At 30.1% G+C, this 21,078-nt stretch overlaps 1 protein-coding gene across 1 annotated transcript; it reads right to left on the bottom strand.

Moving 5' to 3' along the window:
• Positions 1-9,396: 9,396 nt before the first annotated feature.
• Positions 9,397-11,220, bottom strand: LOC114175487 (cannabidiolic acid synthase-like 1). Its single transcript, XM_028060242.1, has one exon. It carries the CDS (start codon positions 11,184-11,186, stop codon positions 9,555-9,557), a length of 1,632 nt encoding a protein of 543 aa, XP_027916043.1. The 5' UTR covers positions 11,187-11,220; the 3' UTR covers positions 9,397-9,554.
• Positions 11,221-21,078: the final 9,858 nt, after the last annotated feature.

The following is a 21,078-nucleotide window of genomic DNA, read 5'->3' as shown; positions in this document are numbered from 1 at the left end:
TTTTGTGTATGCTATGTTGTTCATACGAGAGCTTCAAGTTGAGCATGAGCAATGCCGAATGTCGAATTTATACTAGTCCGGGGTTTCATGTTAATAAACACTAGACTTGTGAACGCAAGGCTTACGTTACGAAAATTTGGTTATATAAAAAGGAATCAGTAATTATTTTGTCAACGCATGCTAAATCTGGAATATGAGACAAGACAATTCAACTCACATCGAATTCGAATTATGGAATAATTCTGGAATACGTATATTTATATTAGGTATTAATAATTCTTTGTTAATATATTTTTTTATGGACAGAGAATTGGTGAGAAGAAATTTCAGTGCATCATATGTATTTAGAATAAATTATCCGTTAAAATTTTTTAAATTATGTAATGGTTGGGATAAATTATATATCAAACACGTATCGATAAAACAATCTCGTATAAAATTGGTCTAATTTAAATTTTATTTATTTTTAATGGTTGGAAAGGTACAAATAAATTGGTGTGTTTCAATCTCTAATGAGGTCTATTATTTTTTAACGTAGATGATATAAAGGAATAAAAACTAAATAAATAAATAAAGTAAAAGAATCAATTTTTATGATAAAGTCAATATTCATTGTCCACTCCTTGATGGCAACAGAGGAAACTGATTCATCAGTCAACAAGATATCGGTATAAAACCATTTCCATTTTACCTTAAAAGTAATCTTATTATAAATAAAATAATTAATTATATAATAAATATTGATTGGACCCGCGATAAGATGTTCCTCTCTCACTCCATATATATTCAACCACGAAAAAACGTTTTAGGGTTACTTTGACCAATAAGTTAAGGTTTACAAGGAAAGAAAAATTTTATTTATAAATATTAATGTTGGTAACATTATAATATTATTACAGTCCAACTCTAATATGATAAAAATAAAATTAATTATATACAGTATGTAGTCAAAATGTAGTCATTATTTTTTTAATTTTTTTTTCATTTGTAAGACTAATGACATGTAACGTGACACTAGAATAACACATCAATGTTAGTATCCAATATAGTATCAATGTCAAGTATTATTGTTTTATATTTAATTTAATTCATGTATATATATGTATTTTTTTATTCAATTCAGTCCCACTAATTCCATATGTCTTTTCGTTTTTTTTTTATTTTTTTATTACCGATGGAAATGGGAAATAATTACAATAGATGAAGTGTAAATCACAAATGGTGAATCAAGGAATGATGCCAAGAGTGATAATAAATGAATTACACAAATTGTAATGAAATGTAAATAACACAAAATAAATTATTGGAAATAAATTGTCAAGAAATGTAAAGGAATATGTAACATAAATCAATGAGACTGGTGACTCAAATTGCAACAACCAACACTGAATTAGTCATTTTTCCTTACGGCATTTCTCAAAACGTATGTATTGTTCTACAATTTGTCACCCCTATAAAATAAAAAGTCATCCTATTCATATTTTCTAAACCCCATTTAATAGTTACATATAGTAAATTCAAAATTTAACCAAGTTATCATGCTAACCTGTCATGTAATTGTCCTAGAAAACAAACTTCCCTTGATGACTACCTTTAAATATCACGTGTCTTGAGCATTTAAAAGTCATTATTTCTTTATAATGATTTTTTTTTGTTCTTCTTTCCTATTTTCTTTGACCCTTTACTTCGATTATCCTTTCTCGGTCCACGTTAGCTATATTATTTTTCTTTTCTTTGATCCAATTTTTAATAGGTGATAAATAGTCGGTTTCTAATGAGTTTACATGCCCATTTTATAGCATCCTTCACTAATATGAATCACTTAGGCTAAGCCAAGGGACCTATCACAATAGTTATGTCAAGGAAGATACGAGAAGGTTCAACATCCATTGAGTTGAATAGGCTTAAGAAGATGGTTACATGGTTAAAGAGGGTGTGAAGATCAAGATTAGTTTCTTCATTTGGCCTTGTATTAGGGCCTAGTAGAGTAGGATTTCATTTGAAACTTGTATTTGGACCATGTTTTGTAGGATTTGGGCCTATGTTTGGGTTTGGTCATGAGAATTTACCTAAGGTCAATTGAGCTTGAATTAGCCCAATTACAACCCTAGGTTAGTCATTCAAGCCAGAGGGGGCACATTGTAAGACCCAAGAAAATTAAATAAATAAATAAATAAATATGTAATAAATGTGAGGGTGGTAATCCCTAAGTTCATTAATATGGATAGAGAAGACAAGGAGCAATGGTAGTTTAAGTGGTTAAGAGTACTTAACTATTATGAGAGGACTTAGGTTCAAGCCTTATGTATGTCATTAGTATATTAATTTAATTGTTTTATACCTAGTAGCTGTTAGAGAAACTAAAGAGGCATGGAATAATCTGTTACACTGTAATGAAAGGGAGGGGAGTGGTGCTCTTGGGAAGGTATTTTCGTGTGGTTACCAAAAGGGAGTTTTAGAACCCTAAAAACTGAACTTAGGAGAGTAGTGTTAGGGCTGGAAGGAATGCTCAAGGGTGGAGATCAAATGGAGGAAGGATTCTAATATGTGATTTTAGAGAGAGTATGTGTGTGTTTGTGGTTTCCGTTGTATTGAGTTCTCTTTGTGACTCAATGATTGTTATGATTATCATAATTCTCCTTTTTGGCTTTTGTGACCCAATCATTGTTATGATTATCATGATTTTTCTTTTTGGCTTCACGAGATGTTTAAAGTTTTTCTTCTAAATACAGCGCACTTAATATTATTCTTATTATTTATTTTATTTTATTTTACCGTTATTATTATTGTTATTATTATTGTTATCCTTATTATTATTATTATTATTTATTATTATTATTATTATTTTTACTATTTTATTATTCTTATTCTTATTATTCTTATTATTTTATTTTACTATTATTATTATTATTATTTTAATATATTTATATATATAATTATAATTATAATAATAATTATTATTTCTATTATTGTTGTTATTATTATTATTATTATTATTATTATTCATATTATTATTTTTATTTTATTTTACTATTATTATTACAATTACTATCATTTTTATTTTTATTTTGATTATTAATATTATTTTTATTTTGATTATTATTATTAATTTCATTTTATTTTATTTTATAATTACATTTATTAGTATTATTATTTTATTTTACTATTGTTTTATTATATTGTTATTATTAACATTGTTTTGTTTTATTGATGATTTTATTATTATTATTTTGTTTTATCATCATTATTATTATTTTATTTTATTAATATTACTATTTTATTATTATTGTTTCATTTCATTTTATAATTATTTTCATTTTCACTATTATTTTTATTTTTATTTTTAAAATTTTGTTTTATTATTATTATAATAATTATTATTGTTTATATTATTATTATTATTATTTTTATTATTATTATGATTATTATTATTATTATTATTTGTATTACTATTTTTATTTTCATTATTATTATTATTATTACTATTTTTGTCATTTTATTTTATTTTATAATTATCTTTATTATTATTATTTTACTTTACTTATTTTATTTTACTATTATTTTAATATTATTGTTATTATAATCATTGTTTTGTTTTATTAATGATTTTATCATTATTATAATTTTATTATTATTATTTTATTTTATTAATATTATTTTTTTATTGTTATTGTTTCACTTTATTTTATTCTTATTTTCACTATTATTATTTTTATTTTTAAAATTTCGTTTTGTTACTATTATTACTGTTATAATAATCATTATTTATATTATTTATATTATTATTTTTATTATTTTTATTTCTATTTTTATTTTTATTATTTATTATTATTGTTATTATTATTATTTTCATTTTATTTTACTTTATAATTATCTTTATTAATATTATTATTTTATTTTATTTATTTTAATTTACTATTATTTTATTTTTATTATTATTATTCTCATTGTTTTATTTTATTTATGATTTTATTATCATTATATATTATTATTGTTTTATTTTATTTTTATTATTTTATTATTATTATTATTATTATTTTTTCTTATTAGTATTAGTATTATTGTTTTACTATTATTGTTTCATTTTATTTTATTATTATTTTCATAATTTTTTTTATTTGTATTGTTTCGTTTTATTAATATTATTATTATCATTATTGTTATTGTTATTCTTGTTGTTTTTTTTATTATTATAATTATTACTATTTTATTGCCTATATGATATTTTGGGGTAATGGTATGTGTTCTTCCTAGTTTGTATATTGTTTGGTTGTCTAGGATTGTGTGTTGGGTATAGCACTTTTTTTTATAGTTTTATGTAGATTTATTGTGATTCTCCGAGATGTATAAAAGCAAGAATATGGTTGTGTTTGATGTATGACCATGTGATATTGTGTAGTTGAGCTCAACTTAATGATATGAAAGTGTATTTACTTGTCATGGATTCATGTTTTTGTGCACTGAGTGTCTTATGTATATAGGTTCATTGGAACCTATTCTAGAGTGTCAAATACCAGTAAATTACCAGTTACTAGTGTGGCATCTGGTGGAATGGTGTAAACCGTTAGTAGATAGGTCACAAAGTGAACTCTAGAGTAAAACTCAAGAGTTGGCGCTTGGCAACGGAAGTGGTTCCGCTAGGCGGTGTGTTGTAGAACTAGGCTTGGACCAAAATCTCGTGGGTTGGTGCCCGGCGATGCCCAGTGTTCTGCCAAGCGGTCTGGAACCAGACAGCGTTAGGCGATGTGTGTGATGCGTCAAGCAGTTTGGGGTGCTGAATTGGATTATGAGGATAATTCTACATGGCTTGGATGAAGGTCTTGATGCGATGCTTTGCTAGGGCCCAGTTACGAGTGTAACTTGTATTGGGGTAACAAGTGGCCACTCGAGGTTGTAGACTGGTGGTTTTGGAAGTCCAGTGGAGTGTGCAAGATTGTGGCTCGTATGATGGGGTTCTGGAAGATTGCCCTCTTTAGTGTAATTGATTGAGTTTGGTAGTTTGGGGACAACTATGGACTGCGGTTCATTTTGGGAAACTCCACTCAGTGTCGCAGATTGTACCCGTGACAATTTATTCCCACGTGTGGACTATTAGGTGGTGGCCTATAGTCGGAGGGGCGAGTAGACACTCGTGCAACAAAGATCGATCAATGTTCTCATCAAAGGGTGTAGAATCAAGAGGCGTCCAGAGAAAGATATGAAAGAGATTTGAGTGTAGTAGAAGTGTTAGAAGTTTTTAATTGTTATTATAATGTATGTACCTTATAATGCATTTTTATTTTGAGCTCACCCTATCTGTGTGTATTTGGCGATGATCATGTAACTTGTTACATGGAAGCAGATGTGGATGCAGGTGAGCACGTGAATGCTTAAATTCGGAGTGGGGCCAACTATGGGAGTTTTTACTAGTTTTCTTCATGAATTATTTTGTAATAAATATTATGAATAATTAATCTTTGTAATAATTGAACGCCGTATGGATTTTATAATTGGCGCGTTGAAATTAAGTTTTAATTTTTCCCACGTTTTGGGAAAAGGAAATCATAAATGCGATTTTATACTTATATCCCTATTTTAATTATTTAAATTAGTAATATTCGGCTGGGATGTTACACACACATTTTATATCTTTTGCTCATGTTGCAAAAGCATGAGAATTGTGAATGCCACTTGGCACTTGGTCCACAAAATATGGCATAGGTTTATGAAGCACATGGGGAGTAATTTGATTTTTGCCTCCCCTTTTTCATTTCACTATGAACACCTCCATTGAGAAAATAGTAGAGAAACTCTGTCGAGATCACTTCAAACTTTACTTCTTTTTGAATCACTAGGTTAGAGCTCCCTTCCTTGGTTTCCTTTAGATACTCTTCCTTCAAAGTTGGCCTAAAATCTGTTGAGATTTCTGCTATCCAATATACCCTTTTTCGATTACTCTTGTGTGTTTTTTTTTGTTCTTAACTGCATTTTAACAGATGGCATATTTGTGGTGTTTAAAATATTGGAAAAGAATTTAGAACTCTGATTATGATAGAACAACTAATTGATTTTGTATTTAGACATAGAGCTTGACGGTTAGGCATTCAAAACATCTAGACTTAATGCAAATCTCTAATATAAACACCTAAGGAATTAGGGTTTTAACATTGATTTTCACCTGAAATCCCTTTGTTGCTATTGTTTCAATTGGCAGGCGTACGTTTAGTCTTGCATACTCTATTTCGTCCCATTCCCCAGTTGCTTTATCAATTGATATCAAGGTGCCAATGGTAGCGGAAACTTTTTCAAAGCATTCCTAACCCCAAAGAAATATTGGGATTCCTCTACATCTAACCCATGCTCTTCTATACCCAATACTGGTTTGATTGGTCCAGACTGAAAGTGATTCAAATGTATTTGAGAGCCACTCTTGATTATCAATAATAGCCTTTTCAATACTTTGTTCCCCTTTGGCAGTTAAGAGCATAACATTGTCACCCAAATACCTCAACCTAATGAAATTCAAATCATTAAGAATGAAGCTTTCTTTTATATCCTTTATGTTACAAAATTTGTTGACCCTCCCAACATAACTTCGTTGAAGCCATTCCTTTGCCTCTTCCTTCACTTGGATTTCCATACCCTTCCATACTTGCTTACAATCCTTGCTATCCGCTCTCCCTTTTACCGCCTGGGCATATGTTTTATCAGTTTTCTTTACCCACATTTTCTTATATCTCAGTTGCTCCCTTCTTTTAGGTTGGTCTGCTTCTCTAGTTGTGTTTCCTACTGGTTTTGATAGATTTGTGTTTCTTCGATACTTTGGCAGGTTTACATGGATCTTCATATTACTAATCCAAATGTTACCCAGCTGCTTTTCAAGAGCCTCCGGATTAGAAATTTCGAAAAATCTTACAAACCCAAATCTTTGGCCTTTCTGATTTAGTCTCTTTGATATGAATACCTCTTGAACCTTCCCCCACCTCTGAAAGATTCTCCACATCTTGTATTCTTCGTGATTGGAGGGAAATGGGAGAAGAAGAATGATGTCGGTGACATAGTGATAAAGAGCGGTTTTACTTAACAGTGAAGTAGTTAGGAATTGTTGTTTGCATTTCTTTGACCAAAAGATCGTGAGTTTCGAGAGGAGGAATTTTATTTATGAAACGCTCGACCACCTTGATCGTGAAATCGATTCTTGTTACCGAGCAAAAGTTACTTCCAAACAGTTAAAATGCAAGAGAATATAAAGAAGGATAGATGTGGGTTTGGTAAAACGTGTACAGAAAAACTTATATCATTGTAAGAGTCTGAAAAACGTATGCATCGACTGCATGTACATGTTTTCTACGTAATACGTTGTTCGTCAAGTTGCTTAACTGGTGAGTGGTTTTTTCTTATTCTCTATGACCTTCACTTTAGTGAGCTGCTCATTTTCCTTCACTTCAAAATACCAACAAACTATGATGCACATATAACATACGTGATACGATACGTGATGTATGAATATTGAAAAATATACAATATTTTTAAAAATATGAGAAATATATGATTATTCATGTGTGAATCTAAATTAAATCAAATGTATTAAATATTTTTAACATAAAAATTTATAAATTATTGTCATCATAAAAGTATTATTGGTTTATATATTAAATGCTTTATTGATAAATATCGATTAAGTATCCCAAAATATCAAACACAGAAACGTATCAGATACGAATACGTGACACAAATTGAAATATCGTGTAAAGGGATCCACAAATGATTTATCCAAATCATTTACGCGTCCAACACCTTGATGAATGTTCTAAGAGGTTGCTTTCTTCCATGAATATGAATTTTCATTTACCACTTAGAAGTTTACATTTCATTTGGTCTAATTTGAGTAGGTTTTAGCATAAAAGTTTTGGAGGGCTCATGTTATATTACATACAGTCATCTCCATTTTGTAGACAACTTTTTAAGTATATAAAATTCAAGCATTTGTGAGAACACCGGTGAGAATGATCATGTACTTTGAGTTTTATATTGAACTCTCAAAATTCAAGTAAAGATTCTACATAGAATTTATCGTGCAGATGAAGACCTGTTCTACATCTCCAACTGATGCTGACGTTCTTCTATCTTCATGAGCCCCCTCCGTTTATTCTTCTAATTCTAGTTGTTTACTCGTTTTTTTTCATGTTCTCTTTCTCATTTCTCCAATTTCACATCCATTACAACTTAGTTGTAATCTTTGTGTTTTCAATTATGTGTTGTCTTTTTTGTATTAAGTTCCTTTGTTAATTAGAATCATTCATTTGAGCTTAGTGTCGTCAACATGCAGAGAAAGAAGCAATGATGAGATTGATATTAGTTGTTGAGTTCATTTGAAAATATTTATCTGAATACGTATTTTCTTTATCCCTAACAATGCTCATCACCACATCATTTTAGTTCTTTTCTTTTTTTTTATCAGTAAAAACTATATTAATTATATATATAAGATATTCTAGTGGTATTTCATCTCATATATAAAAAGAAAAACCATTGAAGTTCAAATACCTATATAACCTGAAAGGTCAAAACCTTAAGATAATGGCATGTTTTCTTGTATACAACAAAAAACTCGACATCAAATTCGTAAGCAAAACTTCCTCCGATGACTTTAATTTGATTGGTGATTATATTGACATAAGCAAGTTCACACCTGACGAACTTGATGAAATACGATCTACTTGGGTTATTGGACCATCTTTGATTTGGAGAGCAAGATTGAGTGATGGGTTCAAAATTGTCTCTGCCTCCGCATGACACTGTTCAGACGAGCATTACAAATACACAACAACCACAACTAAAAAAATATAATTTAACGACTGATATTAATCACAAAAATAATTTAGTTGCAAATTGTAATTATAATAGTCATTGATTCACAGTAGTCGTAAATAGCCACTTATCTTTGTTCACCTCTAAAAAGTTAGCTAACACATTTTTCTCCAAATTTTGTTCCCCGAATCTTAGCACGTAGGTATTTGTATTTCTCATGATCTATGCCATAGACAACTCTACTTGATAATAATTTTGGTAAAATAACAATTGAGTGAGTCACAAGTAACAAAGTTGAAATATTTTCTCTCATAATTTTTTATCATATTTTGATTTAAATATCATAGAGTTAAAAAACACGTTTTCAGCAAGAACTTCAGATTCAAAACTCACATATCATCATGCTGATTTCATTCTCAAATAGTTGAAACCTTGACAAGAAAGTTTTTTTTTCTTAGTTACGACGCAACCTTCCTGTAATAATACACATAAATAATGTAAATGGTAAGATTAAGTCGGTATGATGTAGTTTCCATTTGAGAAATATTATTACCGTTAATAGACTATGATTATTCAAGGTTTTCAATATGAGATGAAGCTAGAAACTAGTGAAAAAAAGTGATAAGTGTGACCAGTCCACATACTACAAATCAATATTATTGTACATCATACTAAGGAATATGGATGAATACTGCAATTTATAAACGTAAAAGTAAAATGACAGCAGCTTATTTTATAATGACATGTACTGCACCCAAGAAAATCTATTTTCGTCCCTTCACGACAAGAGGAGGTACACTTTGTTCGTTTCTGAAGAAGTTTCGAGGGTCAACCCTAGTCTTCACGCGTGCCAATCTGTTAAAGTTGTTACTGAAATACTTAAAGCCCCAAATGCTGGCTTGGCTGAAGCTTGTGTGACCTTTGTTATTAACTCCAATGTCAAGATCTCTATAATTCAGATATGCAGATCTAGGATTCTTTGAAACATAAGCTTCCGTATAATTGTACAATCTTCTAATCCAGTTGACGTGCCTCTGTGCTGCCACATCGCCTTTCTCGAACCAAGACACCCCGTATTGAATGTGGAATATGTTGCCGGCTCTGTGTGGGAATGGAGTTTCGGATTCTGGAATTTGATCCATCCTTCCTCCATAAGGAGTGAATTGAACGAAAGCATTTTGAGCCTCGTCTTCAAAAAAGAAAGGCCATAACCCTTCTAACCCAACATCTGGAATGGGATCTCTCACATAATCAGATTTTGCTTTGAAGAACGACAAACCGTTTAGCTGAGTTCTGTTCAGCAAAACATCGGTGGATTCACCGTTTGTAAATCCACCCATGAAGAGAATCGATTCTATCCAACTCATCTCAGTGCACTCTTCTTTCACCAAACCCAACTCCGGGAAGTTCTTTTGCAAATAGGGTATGAGGTCATCTACACGTCCCAGATACAACGATTCAAACTGCGCTTGTACCGTTAGATTCCCACTTTGACTTGAATTTACCCTTGCCATGTTGATCCTAATGGTTAGGCTCTCGTTAAGTTTGCTTGCCACACGCTGCCACTTATGAATAATCCCCGTTGCATTTTCTTCCACCAACCTTGGAACTCGGAACACTGTCACAGTTGATGGAACTGGAACTAGTTTTACTATCCAAGCCACCACGATTCCAAAGCTTGCTCCACCACCACCTCTAATGGCCCAAAATAGATCATCTCCCATTGTTTTCTTATCAAGGAGTTTACCATTGACGTCAACTATGTGAACATCAATTACATTATCAGCAGCAAGAGCGTAGTGACGCATCAAGAATCCGTAGCCACCACCGCTAATGTGGCCACCAACGCCCACGGTGGGGCACACACCTGCTGGGAACCCTAGTGTGTTGCTTTTCTGACTAATCGTGTAGTAAAGTTCACCGAGGGTTGCCCCAGCTTGAACCCATGCAGTGCTGTTTTCTACGTCAACAACGATTTCTCGCATTTTTATGAGATCAACGACGACAAATGGAATCCCAGCAACGTACGAGAGACCCTCGTAATCATGACCTCCGCTTCGGGTTCGAATCTGCAGGCCATGTCTTTGGGCGCAGATTATGGAGGCTTGGACGTGGGAAACAACCAGTGGAGTGACGATGACCACGGGTTTTGAGGTTGCGTTGAAGAACCTAAGATTTTGAATGGAAACATCTAGGACAGAGGTGTATGAAGAGTTGGTTTGGGTGTAAACAACACTGGAGATTGAGATGTTTTCGGGATAATCGTAAAGACATTGAACAAACTTTTCATGAGAATCTGCCGAAGCAGGTGTAAGTGAAAACAAAAGAGCAATGGCAATAACGGCGGAGAAAGAAGAGCTTAAACGTTTCATTTTTGTGTATGGTTTGTTGTTCATAGGAGAGGTGCAAGTTGAGCATGAGGGATGCCGAATGTCGAATTTATAGTAGTCTGGAGTTTCATATTGACGTCCTTAAGTGTAGAAACTAGATTTGTCAACGCAAGCCTTACGTTACGAAATTTTGGTTAAATAAAAAAAATCAACGAATGCCTAATTCTGCCATATGAGAGAAGACTATTCAACGACGTAAACTAGACTATTCTACAAATGATACATGGAGAAGTTTCAATGTAAGAAGTACACGCTGACCAAATATAAAAAAGAAAAAGTAAACATTAGCAAACTTGCATGTTATCCATATATGTGCACGCAATATGCAATAAATCATAACTTCATTTTGAACATCCTTAGAAAAACTGAACAATTATTTTTCTGAGGGTTTTGTTGTTGTGTTAAACCTTCCATGTTGGAAGCATCTTTATGCTCATAGCCGCCTTTGCTAGCCCATTTTTAAACCACCCATTTTTTCTTGTGTATGCGTGTTTATTGAAGAATGAAAAGTACTTTTTTAATAACAGTACAGCCATTTTGAAAACTTTTAACATTGAAAGAAAACTTTTGTAAATATAAAAAAATTGAGAAGAGGAATGGAAAGATAGTAAACGTGTGAACTGTCCTATAAATAGGTTTGGTTTTGTGAAGATATTATTATTCACGTCCCTAAATTAAATATTCTGTAATAAATGTTGAATGACTGTTTACAATCTAACCCTAAAGATGGTAAATTTTTCCTTTATTTCACTTACCCAATACCGAATAAAAAGTAGGTGGGGCCCAGCTTTTCAATTAAGAAAAGTTGCTTGCAATTATAAGCGATTAATGATGGATGTGGTCTTAAGCATAATTTATTTTCCTGAAGTAAGAAAAAGACGTCGAGTTAGAAACATGATATTAATATTTATTTTTTATACACAAGTATTCAAACTTGAATATTATATTTTAAAAAAATGATCCTAGACTTTTATCACTCAAACAACAGATGTCACATTGAAATATTTGATTGTAATATGAATTTTAAAAATTAGATGTTATCATCAAATCATAATCATGGCCAACTTTTTAAGACAAGTTTATAAACAATTATTCAGCAGTTATCATCAAATCAATAATTTTTAATTTCTGTCAAATTCCAAAAACTAGATTCACTTTATTGGTGTTTTTCTAATTATGAATAAAATGGTAGAAACGAAATTTCATAAAAGATATTTTTTCAATTTAGTATTTAATAAATATATTGGATAAAAACTACCACTAAGCAACCTTCTCGTTTCTAGAACGATATAAAAGGACAGTAAAATAAATTTGTTAAGATTAAAATATGTTTTGGAAATAATAGGGTGTCTGAATCAGCTCACTTGAAATAATTTTATTTTATTTAGTAATCTAAAAATTATTTTACGTGGAAGATATATATGTAGTTTATATATATGAAGAGAATATATCAAATTATATTAGTGTAACTTACCTAATGTATTACACTGATGATAAGCTTTTTAAAAAAATAATCCTATTAATCAAACTAGTTACTTATAATTTTATATTAATTTGATTGTTGATGTCAAATTTTATTAAAAAAGGAACACAAAAGTTATTGTGTTTTAATCTCTAATGTGAAGTCTGTTATTTTGTTTAAACGTAAATTTTATAAACGATTAAAAATTAAAGAAATATTAAAGTAAAAGAATCAATATTTAATGATAAAGTCAATACTCATTGGTCCATTCCTGGCTGCCAATAGACTAGACTAATTCATCGATCAACAAGATATAGTTTAATAAAACCATTTCCATTTTCACTTTAAAAATATAATTAACATAGATCTTACCTTACATAAATTAAATAGAGATTTGTGAGAAAATAGAAAAATATAGAAAGAAGAAGAGAAAAAGGAGACTAGAGTGATAGTAACAGTGTCAGGGAGGGACAATAATGACGACAACAACGATGACAACAATAAAGGAGGGAAAAATAAAGAGGAAGAGAATAAGGAAGATGAGGAGGAAGAACTAAAGGTTGTGGAGATGATAATAGAAACAACTACGATGACAGGGTGGTAGAGGAAGAGGAGGAAAAAGAAGAGAAAGAACAAGAAGAAAAATGAAAAAGAAGTGGGAGGAGGAAGAAAAAGAAAATCAAATATTTAATAATAAGTTTTATTGACAAAAAAAAATATCGTGGTGAAAGTTCCACATTAACTAAAAATAAGATAATTTCATAATATTAAGTGGAGTACAAATCTTACCTTATAAACTGATTTGTAGGATTGAATTAAACTTAGAATTCACTTCTCGGCACATTAACAATAACAATAGATATTTACATAATTAAGGATAAATTTTGATCGTTCGTAATTATTTACAAATTTTCTAATATGTCGATAAAATTTATCAACAAAAATTTTACAATTTTGGTTATTAGTAAGTTGTTGATAATATATTACTAAATTCATTTTTTTATTATCAAAAAAGCACAATTTTTTAATTCAAGTGACATTGTCGCCAATAAAGATTATGTGATGAATTTTTTATTACAATTAGTATTGACACGTAATACTATCATCTTAATCACTTTGTAATGAAAAAAAAAAAGTTTTGTAACAATTTGTTTGACGTAACAATTTGTAATGTAATTATGATTTTTGTTAGAATATTTTTGTGATGCTTCTTTGAGTGACGATATCAATTTTCGTCAAACATTTTGTGCGACGAAATTTTAAATGTTTGGAATCACGTATTTTTGTTGCAAAAGTTTATTTAATTTGTTAGTGGCGTTAACAGCTTTCACATTTTAAATTTTTATTATATAAAAATTGCATTTAAAATAATTATCATAAAAATTCTTTAAAAATATTAATAAATCATAAAAATTCCTACACGGTCCTTCAAAATTTGCAAGACTTTTTTAACATTAAAATATAAATTCAATATTTTAACTAGATTGTCTCTTATAAATTAAGTATGTTAAAAAGCTAATAAAATTTTATAGATTTAGTGTATTTTCAAAGTGAGCAAAAGAGAAGTGTCTTGGTTGTAAGACATATTTTGCGCGTTGTGTTTACTATTCGAAAGAAAGATAATAACACTTACTTTTATGTTGTTAATAACGATCTTTTTAAGCTTGACTTTGCTATTTTGAGGTGCTGCTTCATGATATTTCGAATCTCAACATCAAGTTGTCTCTTTTTAAGAAGAAAAAAAGTTACATGGAAATATTTTTCTTTTACATGCAGTGTTATGATTTGTTTAAATAATTTACAACAATATCGCGATTTGGAATATTTTTTAATTTGAATAAATTTTGGACTTGATAAATACTAATTATGGACATAATTGAATGTTGTGGATAAGAAATACTCAACGTTTTTCTTTCTGGTGTATTAATCCTCGTATTTTTCTATCTCTATGATTTTGTGTTGATAGGTTATTGTTTAAGTTTAAATATGATTTTTAATGGAAGGGTCATATTCAGATCTCATTCTGTGAGTTTTATAGATATCTTAAAAATAATCTCACGTAATATATTATAATTAAAATAAAACGTCATGACCTTTCATCTAAGATTTTGTTATAAAGATAAAATAGATAGATTTCATAACCATTGAAGTCATTGACATTTTCTTCATAGGATAGAATGAAAAGTCAAAGGTCATAATGTAATTAAATTGTATCCAAGAAAAATAGGAATTTCTCAATTATGAATCTATTAGTTCGTATGAGATTATAAGTGACAGCATGCATACGTACTTTACGTGAAGATAACCTTCCAAATTTTCGAGCTTCATTCAAACAAACAAAAAAGAGAGAGGAAGTTTTCTTGCTTAATCTATTATTTCCATTAAATTTAGTTCATATTACCCACGTTCTCATTGACCCTCTATTTTTACCACCTTTATCCGACATATGGGTGATAATTCTTAGTACCACGACCAACCGATTTTTAATATATTACATAAAAAAAAGTGACTAGACCTTGTTTTTCAAAATAATATTTTAAAAAATTAAAATAAATTGACTTTTTCAAATATTAAAATTATTTTCTGTATGTAAGTTAAAACTCAACGTTTAGAAAGATTATATGAGATCATTTCTGCAAATAAATTTATACATTAAAATAATTTTAATTTATGAAAACGTCAATTTTATTTTGCTTTTATAAATTTCTAAAAAAATTATAATTTTTTTTGTCTAATATCTAGCTAGTGTGAAAATTTTAATTTCTACAACTTATACCTGCGAAAAATAATACTATTAAATTTGGAGAGAGAAGAAGATAATGAAATAAAACAGGTAAACAGCTAACTAAAGCTGACTTCTTTATAAACAGAAATTTAGGCTTATTAAGAAAAATTCAAAAAGTGATTTAAATTTCCTGTGTTCGACCATTGTGCATGGCTTCTAATTGTCGACGCGCTTTGCAGAAACGTAATGAACTTGGTAAACTTAGTAGGATCACTACGTTTAACGTAGTAATGTTATGGTTGATAACAAAGTTGATAAAGAGAGATATACATGGAAAACTTGATAGAGTTCAAGTGTATATTACAAGTTTAACATATATGAGCACAGGATCAATTTTTAAGTTTGTTCTCATCTTTATTTCGTATTATGAATTAGAATTAAAAAAAAAAAAACCTTTAACTAAGCGTTATCAAACAACACCAATCAACTTATATATGAATTATGACAAAGTAAAGAACCAATAACAATTAAACAAACACAAATGAATTACACTACAAAAGAAATAATTTTTAATTGAGGTTACTTTTGATACTCGCTGTAAAGGTGTTATCCGAGGTTTGCTTTTTCTCGAAAAAAATCAATGTTAATAAAAGATCATGATGCAACAATACTTACCGACAAGTCTAAAACTTCGTTACTTACCGGCGGTTATAAAATTCCTTGTTACTTATCTACAGTTCTAAAACCTTTGTTACTTACAGATAGTTATAGAATCCTTGGTACTTTGTGAAAATTTTTTAAACTTGTACTAGTTTCGAGCAGTTTTAAATTTTTGATGGGGTTTCTTACCCTTATAATGCAATTCCTTATTTATTGATGTTTTTACTTGGTATTTCAAATCTTTTTAATTTTATTTGTTGCACTTTTTAATGCACAATCCTAAAACATATGAAATAAAAAGAAAAAAAATTCTAAAATTTTGATATTTGTTATAACTGGACGATCTAGATTATGCCTTGGTTTTCAAATACTCGAGGCATGAAGATATTATGGCCTCAGTTGAGTGCCACCTGAGGCATATAAGTTAATTAATTTCAACAAACTAAAAACTATTTTAATTAAATTGTAGTACGTATATGCCTTGAGTTGGACCCGAGGCATAATGTGGTATATGCCTCTGTTGCACATTGAACCGAGGGAGAAACATTTATTTAGGGTTCAAATTGGTATATGCCTCGCGTGGGTTCTACATCGAGAGAGAAGCACCCTCCTCCCTCTGAGCGCGTGTTCTGCTACCTCCACGTCCACTCCCGTAGTCGTTCCCGCCATTGCATCAAGCTTCTGCAACTGCAAGATCAAGCGTCCACTACCTCTGCCATCATTGCTACTAAGGGAGGGTGGACTGCATATGAAACCACCTTTAGTTGATGATCTTTTTATTTTTTAATGTATTTTTTGATTTTGGATGAGTTGGTTATGTTCTCTTGTTAGAATTTCACTATGTAAGAATTAATTTATTTTAGTAATTGATTTAAGTCTTTTTGTTGCCATAGATCTTGGTATTCTTGCATTGATATGCAGGTATTGTGGCAATTTTTAACAAGTGTTGAATACTGCATTGTATATCATATTGAGATTGGGCAAAGAGTGAAGAAAACAAAAGGAATGGAATTACTTCCCGCCATTGTATATTCGATCTCGAAGAAACAAGGGTTCAGATCGCTCAAACTCATTAACACCTACATAGAGCAGCTTCTCTATGACAAACTCGTCGGCGTCGACTACAACACCTTCGACATGGGCTGGGTATCCGATAACCTAACCTAACCTAATTCTCCATTTCATTTTCTTTTTTTTCTTAATTTCTGGTGCACATTAAGCCTCATTTGTTGAGGGAACCAAGGTAGTGACCCTCATATATGCCTCGATTCATAACTGAGGCATACAAATTTGTCTTTTTACCTCGCCTTCATATGCCTTGGGTGCGAACCCGTAGCCAAAAGGCCAAAATAATCGCGGCCATTTCCTTTCCCTGCACTGGTGTGGTTCTCTAGCTACTTAGCTACCTATATTTTAGCTACAACGTAATGTCTTTGCTATTTCCTTGTTAATCCCTTGTTGAATCGTTTTGTGAGGGATCATACATAACTTTCTTGTAGTGATCTGAGGCCATTTAATAGTTTACGGCTATTGGGGTGGCAACTTCTTTATAATTCTCCATCTCAAACTTTTTCACCAAGTCAAACCAGTATTTTAACATGCTTAAAAATGCTCACTACTTAAGTTGTTTGACTTGTAGCCCCAAAAAGTAGGTTAGTTCACCAATATGGACATCTCAAATTCATCATGTATAGCTGCAACAAATTCTTCACACAAGGAGTTATTATTCGAACCAAATATTATGTCATCAACATATAGTGAGTAAACCAATATGAAAAATTATCATGATTAAATATTTACTTTGTGAAGTTTAAGTAATTTAAAAATACCATTTATAATTATAGTTATCCCTTTGGGGGAATTTTCATTTTCATGGTGCTGAGAGATACATGGAAGAGCATGGAACAAAAACATTTGAAAGACTCATAACCAAGGTACACATTGTCTAAATTTTTTGGTGACCAATAGTTACAGAAGGTTTCATATGTCAATTATAAGAAGTATCCCTGGTTTAGTGCAATTTAAGCATGAAAATATACGCAACTAGGCCTAATTTTAATCATAAAAAACACTTATGGTTTGAGTGTTGATATATGCAGGCTGGCAGAGAAACTAGAGCACGGAGGAATAAAAGTTATATGATCTTTGATGATGATTAGTGTTGACTACAATTACCACTATGTTACTCAACATGGTCTTCTTGGGGACCTAATTAACCATCCTTCAAAAAAGAAAGTAACATTTTGTTCAAACTTGATTTTGATTATACCTTCTTAGATCAACAATTTGGATTGAGTTGGTGGACCTTGGTTTTAGATATAGGTTCTTAGTTCTTCATTGTGGATTATATGTTGTTATGACTTTGGATATGCTATTAGAACTTTATTAGATTGTTATGTGCACCAATTTGAACTTCATTTGAATTAGTATTGGTAAAAGTTTATTTCATTTTAACTCTACTACAATTAGGTTACAAGAATATAAAAAAAATTCTTATAAACACACGTTACATACGAATCTATCCATGGGAAATGGAACTTATCAGTTAGATATGAATTTATTCGATGGGTAAAATCTACATTTATTACAGATGAATCCATTTCCGTATGTAATCTCATAATCAGTTACATACGAATTTATTTTGTGAATAATGTCCACATGAGTTACATACGGATTTATTTCGTATGTAACATTGCATACGAAATGTTTTCGTATGTACAATTACCTACGACTGTTTTACATATAGATTCTTTTCTATATATAATCTGTCAGAATTATTCAATTACATACAGATTTAGGGCTTTACATACAGATTTTGTTTGTATGAAAATTAGATTTTTTTTTTTGTAGTGAGTATCACATAACTTTCATATTTTCTAATGAAAATTGTTTTATCAACAACACCTCTAGCATACCATTTTGATAATGAAAAGTTGTTTAGCCTTTCATACCATTGACGTTGTGCTTGCTTTAAACCATATAAGGCCTTTTTCAATTTAAAAACATGATCAAGTTAAATATGATCTTCAAAACCAGGTAGTTGTAATACATACACTTCTTCATTCAAGAAACCATTCAAGAATGCACATTTAACATCAATTTAAAACAATTTAAAGTAATACATGTAAGAATATGCTAATAATAATCTCACACCTTCTAACCTACCAACAAGTGAATATGTTTCATCAAAATCAATTCCTTATTCTTGATTATAACATTTAGCTACTAGCATTGATTTTTTCCTAATTGTGTTACCATCTTCATCCATTTTATTTTTAAACACCCATTTTTGTACTAATTATATTCATATCATAACTTCTACGAACTAGAGACCATACATTATTTCTAGTGAATTGATTAAGTTCATCTTGCATGACAATAATCGATTTACTATCATTCAATGCATCACCACTCACATTTTTTTGTTCAACTTATGATACAAATGCAATATGTTCAAAAAAATTATTAAGCTTGTTCTAGTACAGAATCCCTTATCTATATCACGAATGATGTTGTCCTTTGACAGTTCTTTGGGAGTAGTCCAATCCTTAGGTAAGTTGTTGTGAACATAAATTTTAGTTGATTGATTTCCTTTTTCAACTGATTCATTTGTTGTTCTAGCTTGCTTTTCCAGAACTGCATAATCTTCATCTCCATCAATTATCACTTGATCTTGCAACTTTGAGTTAGGTTCATCAAATAAAACATGTAGCATGACTATTTGTAGCATAACAAAGAAAGATTCCTTTATCATCTTTTGCATCAAACTTGCAAAGTTTTTCTTTATCATTGTTTAGAATAAAGCATTTATGGCCAAACACCTTTAGGTGAGTCAAAATAGGCCTTCTACCATTGGAAAGCTCATAAGGGTTTTTCTTTAAAATTAGCGTAATCAACACACGCTTTAAAACATGGCTAGCAGTGTTGACTTAATCAACCCAAAAGTATTTTGGCACCAAGGTTTCAGTCAAAATGATTCTAGCAAATTCTTCAAGTGATATATTCTTCCTCTCAAGTACACCATTTTGTTAAGGAGTTCTAGGAGCAGAAAAATTATGTTTTATACCATGTTTTTCACAAGTTTTCAAACTTATTATTTTGAAACTCTCCTCTATGAACAGTTCAAATAGAAATTGTTTTAGAGCTCTTTTCATTTTTGAGACCTTGGCAAGTCATTTGAAAGTATAAGTATCATTTTTGGATGTTAAAAACAGTGTCCATGTGAACTTAGAGAAATCATCTATTATGACTAATGCATAGAAGTTCCCACCAAGACTCAAAATAACATCTAATTGGTGTCATATTTGAAAAATAACATCTAAGTTGGATTTTAACGACTATCATATTGAACTTGTCCTACCCTTACTTTTAAGTATCCACGACAAGATTAAGTTGTATGAACTTTGTTTCCCCATATATAAAGAACAAGTTATATAAATGGAAAATGCAACTATAAAAAACTAAATGCAAATACAGTTTGCCTACATTACTTATAGAAAATATATTCTCGAAAATTTTGTTACAAATGGTTGTTGGTTCATGCTTTTATTAATGAGGTATAATTTACTTAAAAAATTTACTTAAATTTTTTATGGTGTTGCCTTAATTTTTTTGAATAAACATTGAACTTGTATAACTTTCATTTATTATAAATATATATATATATATATATATATATATATATATATATATCTCAAATATTGGTAGTGAAAGACTGCGGAAAAGAAAGAAAATAGAAAGGAATAGTTTGATAGGTGGCGTGAAGAATTTAAAAAGAAAAAAATATAGAAATGGGATGTTTGATTAATAGGCTTCAACAAAATATATTCCATGCAACGAAGAGAAAGTAGTAAACATCTTAATTAAAAATACGATAAAAGAATCAATTTTGTTTTAGTATTTGGATATATTTTCTGATTTCAAGTACACAACAAACTATAGAAATAGGATGTTTGAATTGTGAAGGATTTTATTTTGTTTATTTTTCTTTTTGATATATTTGATTTTTATAGAAATAATAACAATATTAAAGAACTAATAGTGATTAAATA

The sequence above is a fragment of the Vigna unguiculata genome, chromosome 3 (genome assembly GCF_004118075.2).
Source record: "Vigna unguiculata cultivar IT97K-499-35 chromosome 3, ASM411807v1, whole genome shotgun sequence".
Classification (NCBI taxonomy): domain Eukaryota; kingdom Viridiplantae; phylum Streptophyta; class Magnoliopsida; order Fabales; family Fabaceae; genus Vigna; species Vigna unguiculata.
The sequence above is the reverse complement of the archived record's forward strand: the minus strand, read 5'-3'. Positions and strand labels throughout refer to the sequence as shown.

Bases quoted from the DNA above. Each gene is read 5' to 3' on its own strand.
- LOC114175487 (XM_028060242.1), bottom strand. From the start codon at position 11,186: ATGAACAACAAACCATACACAAAAATGAAACGTTTAAGCTCTTCTTTC.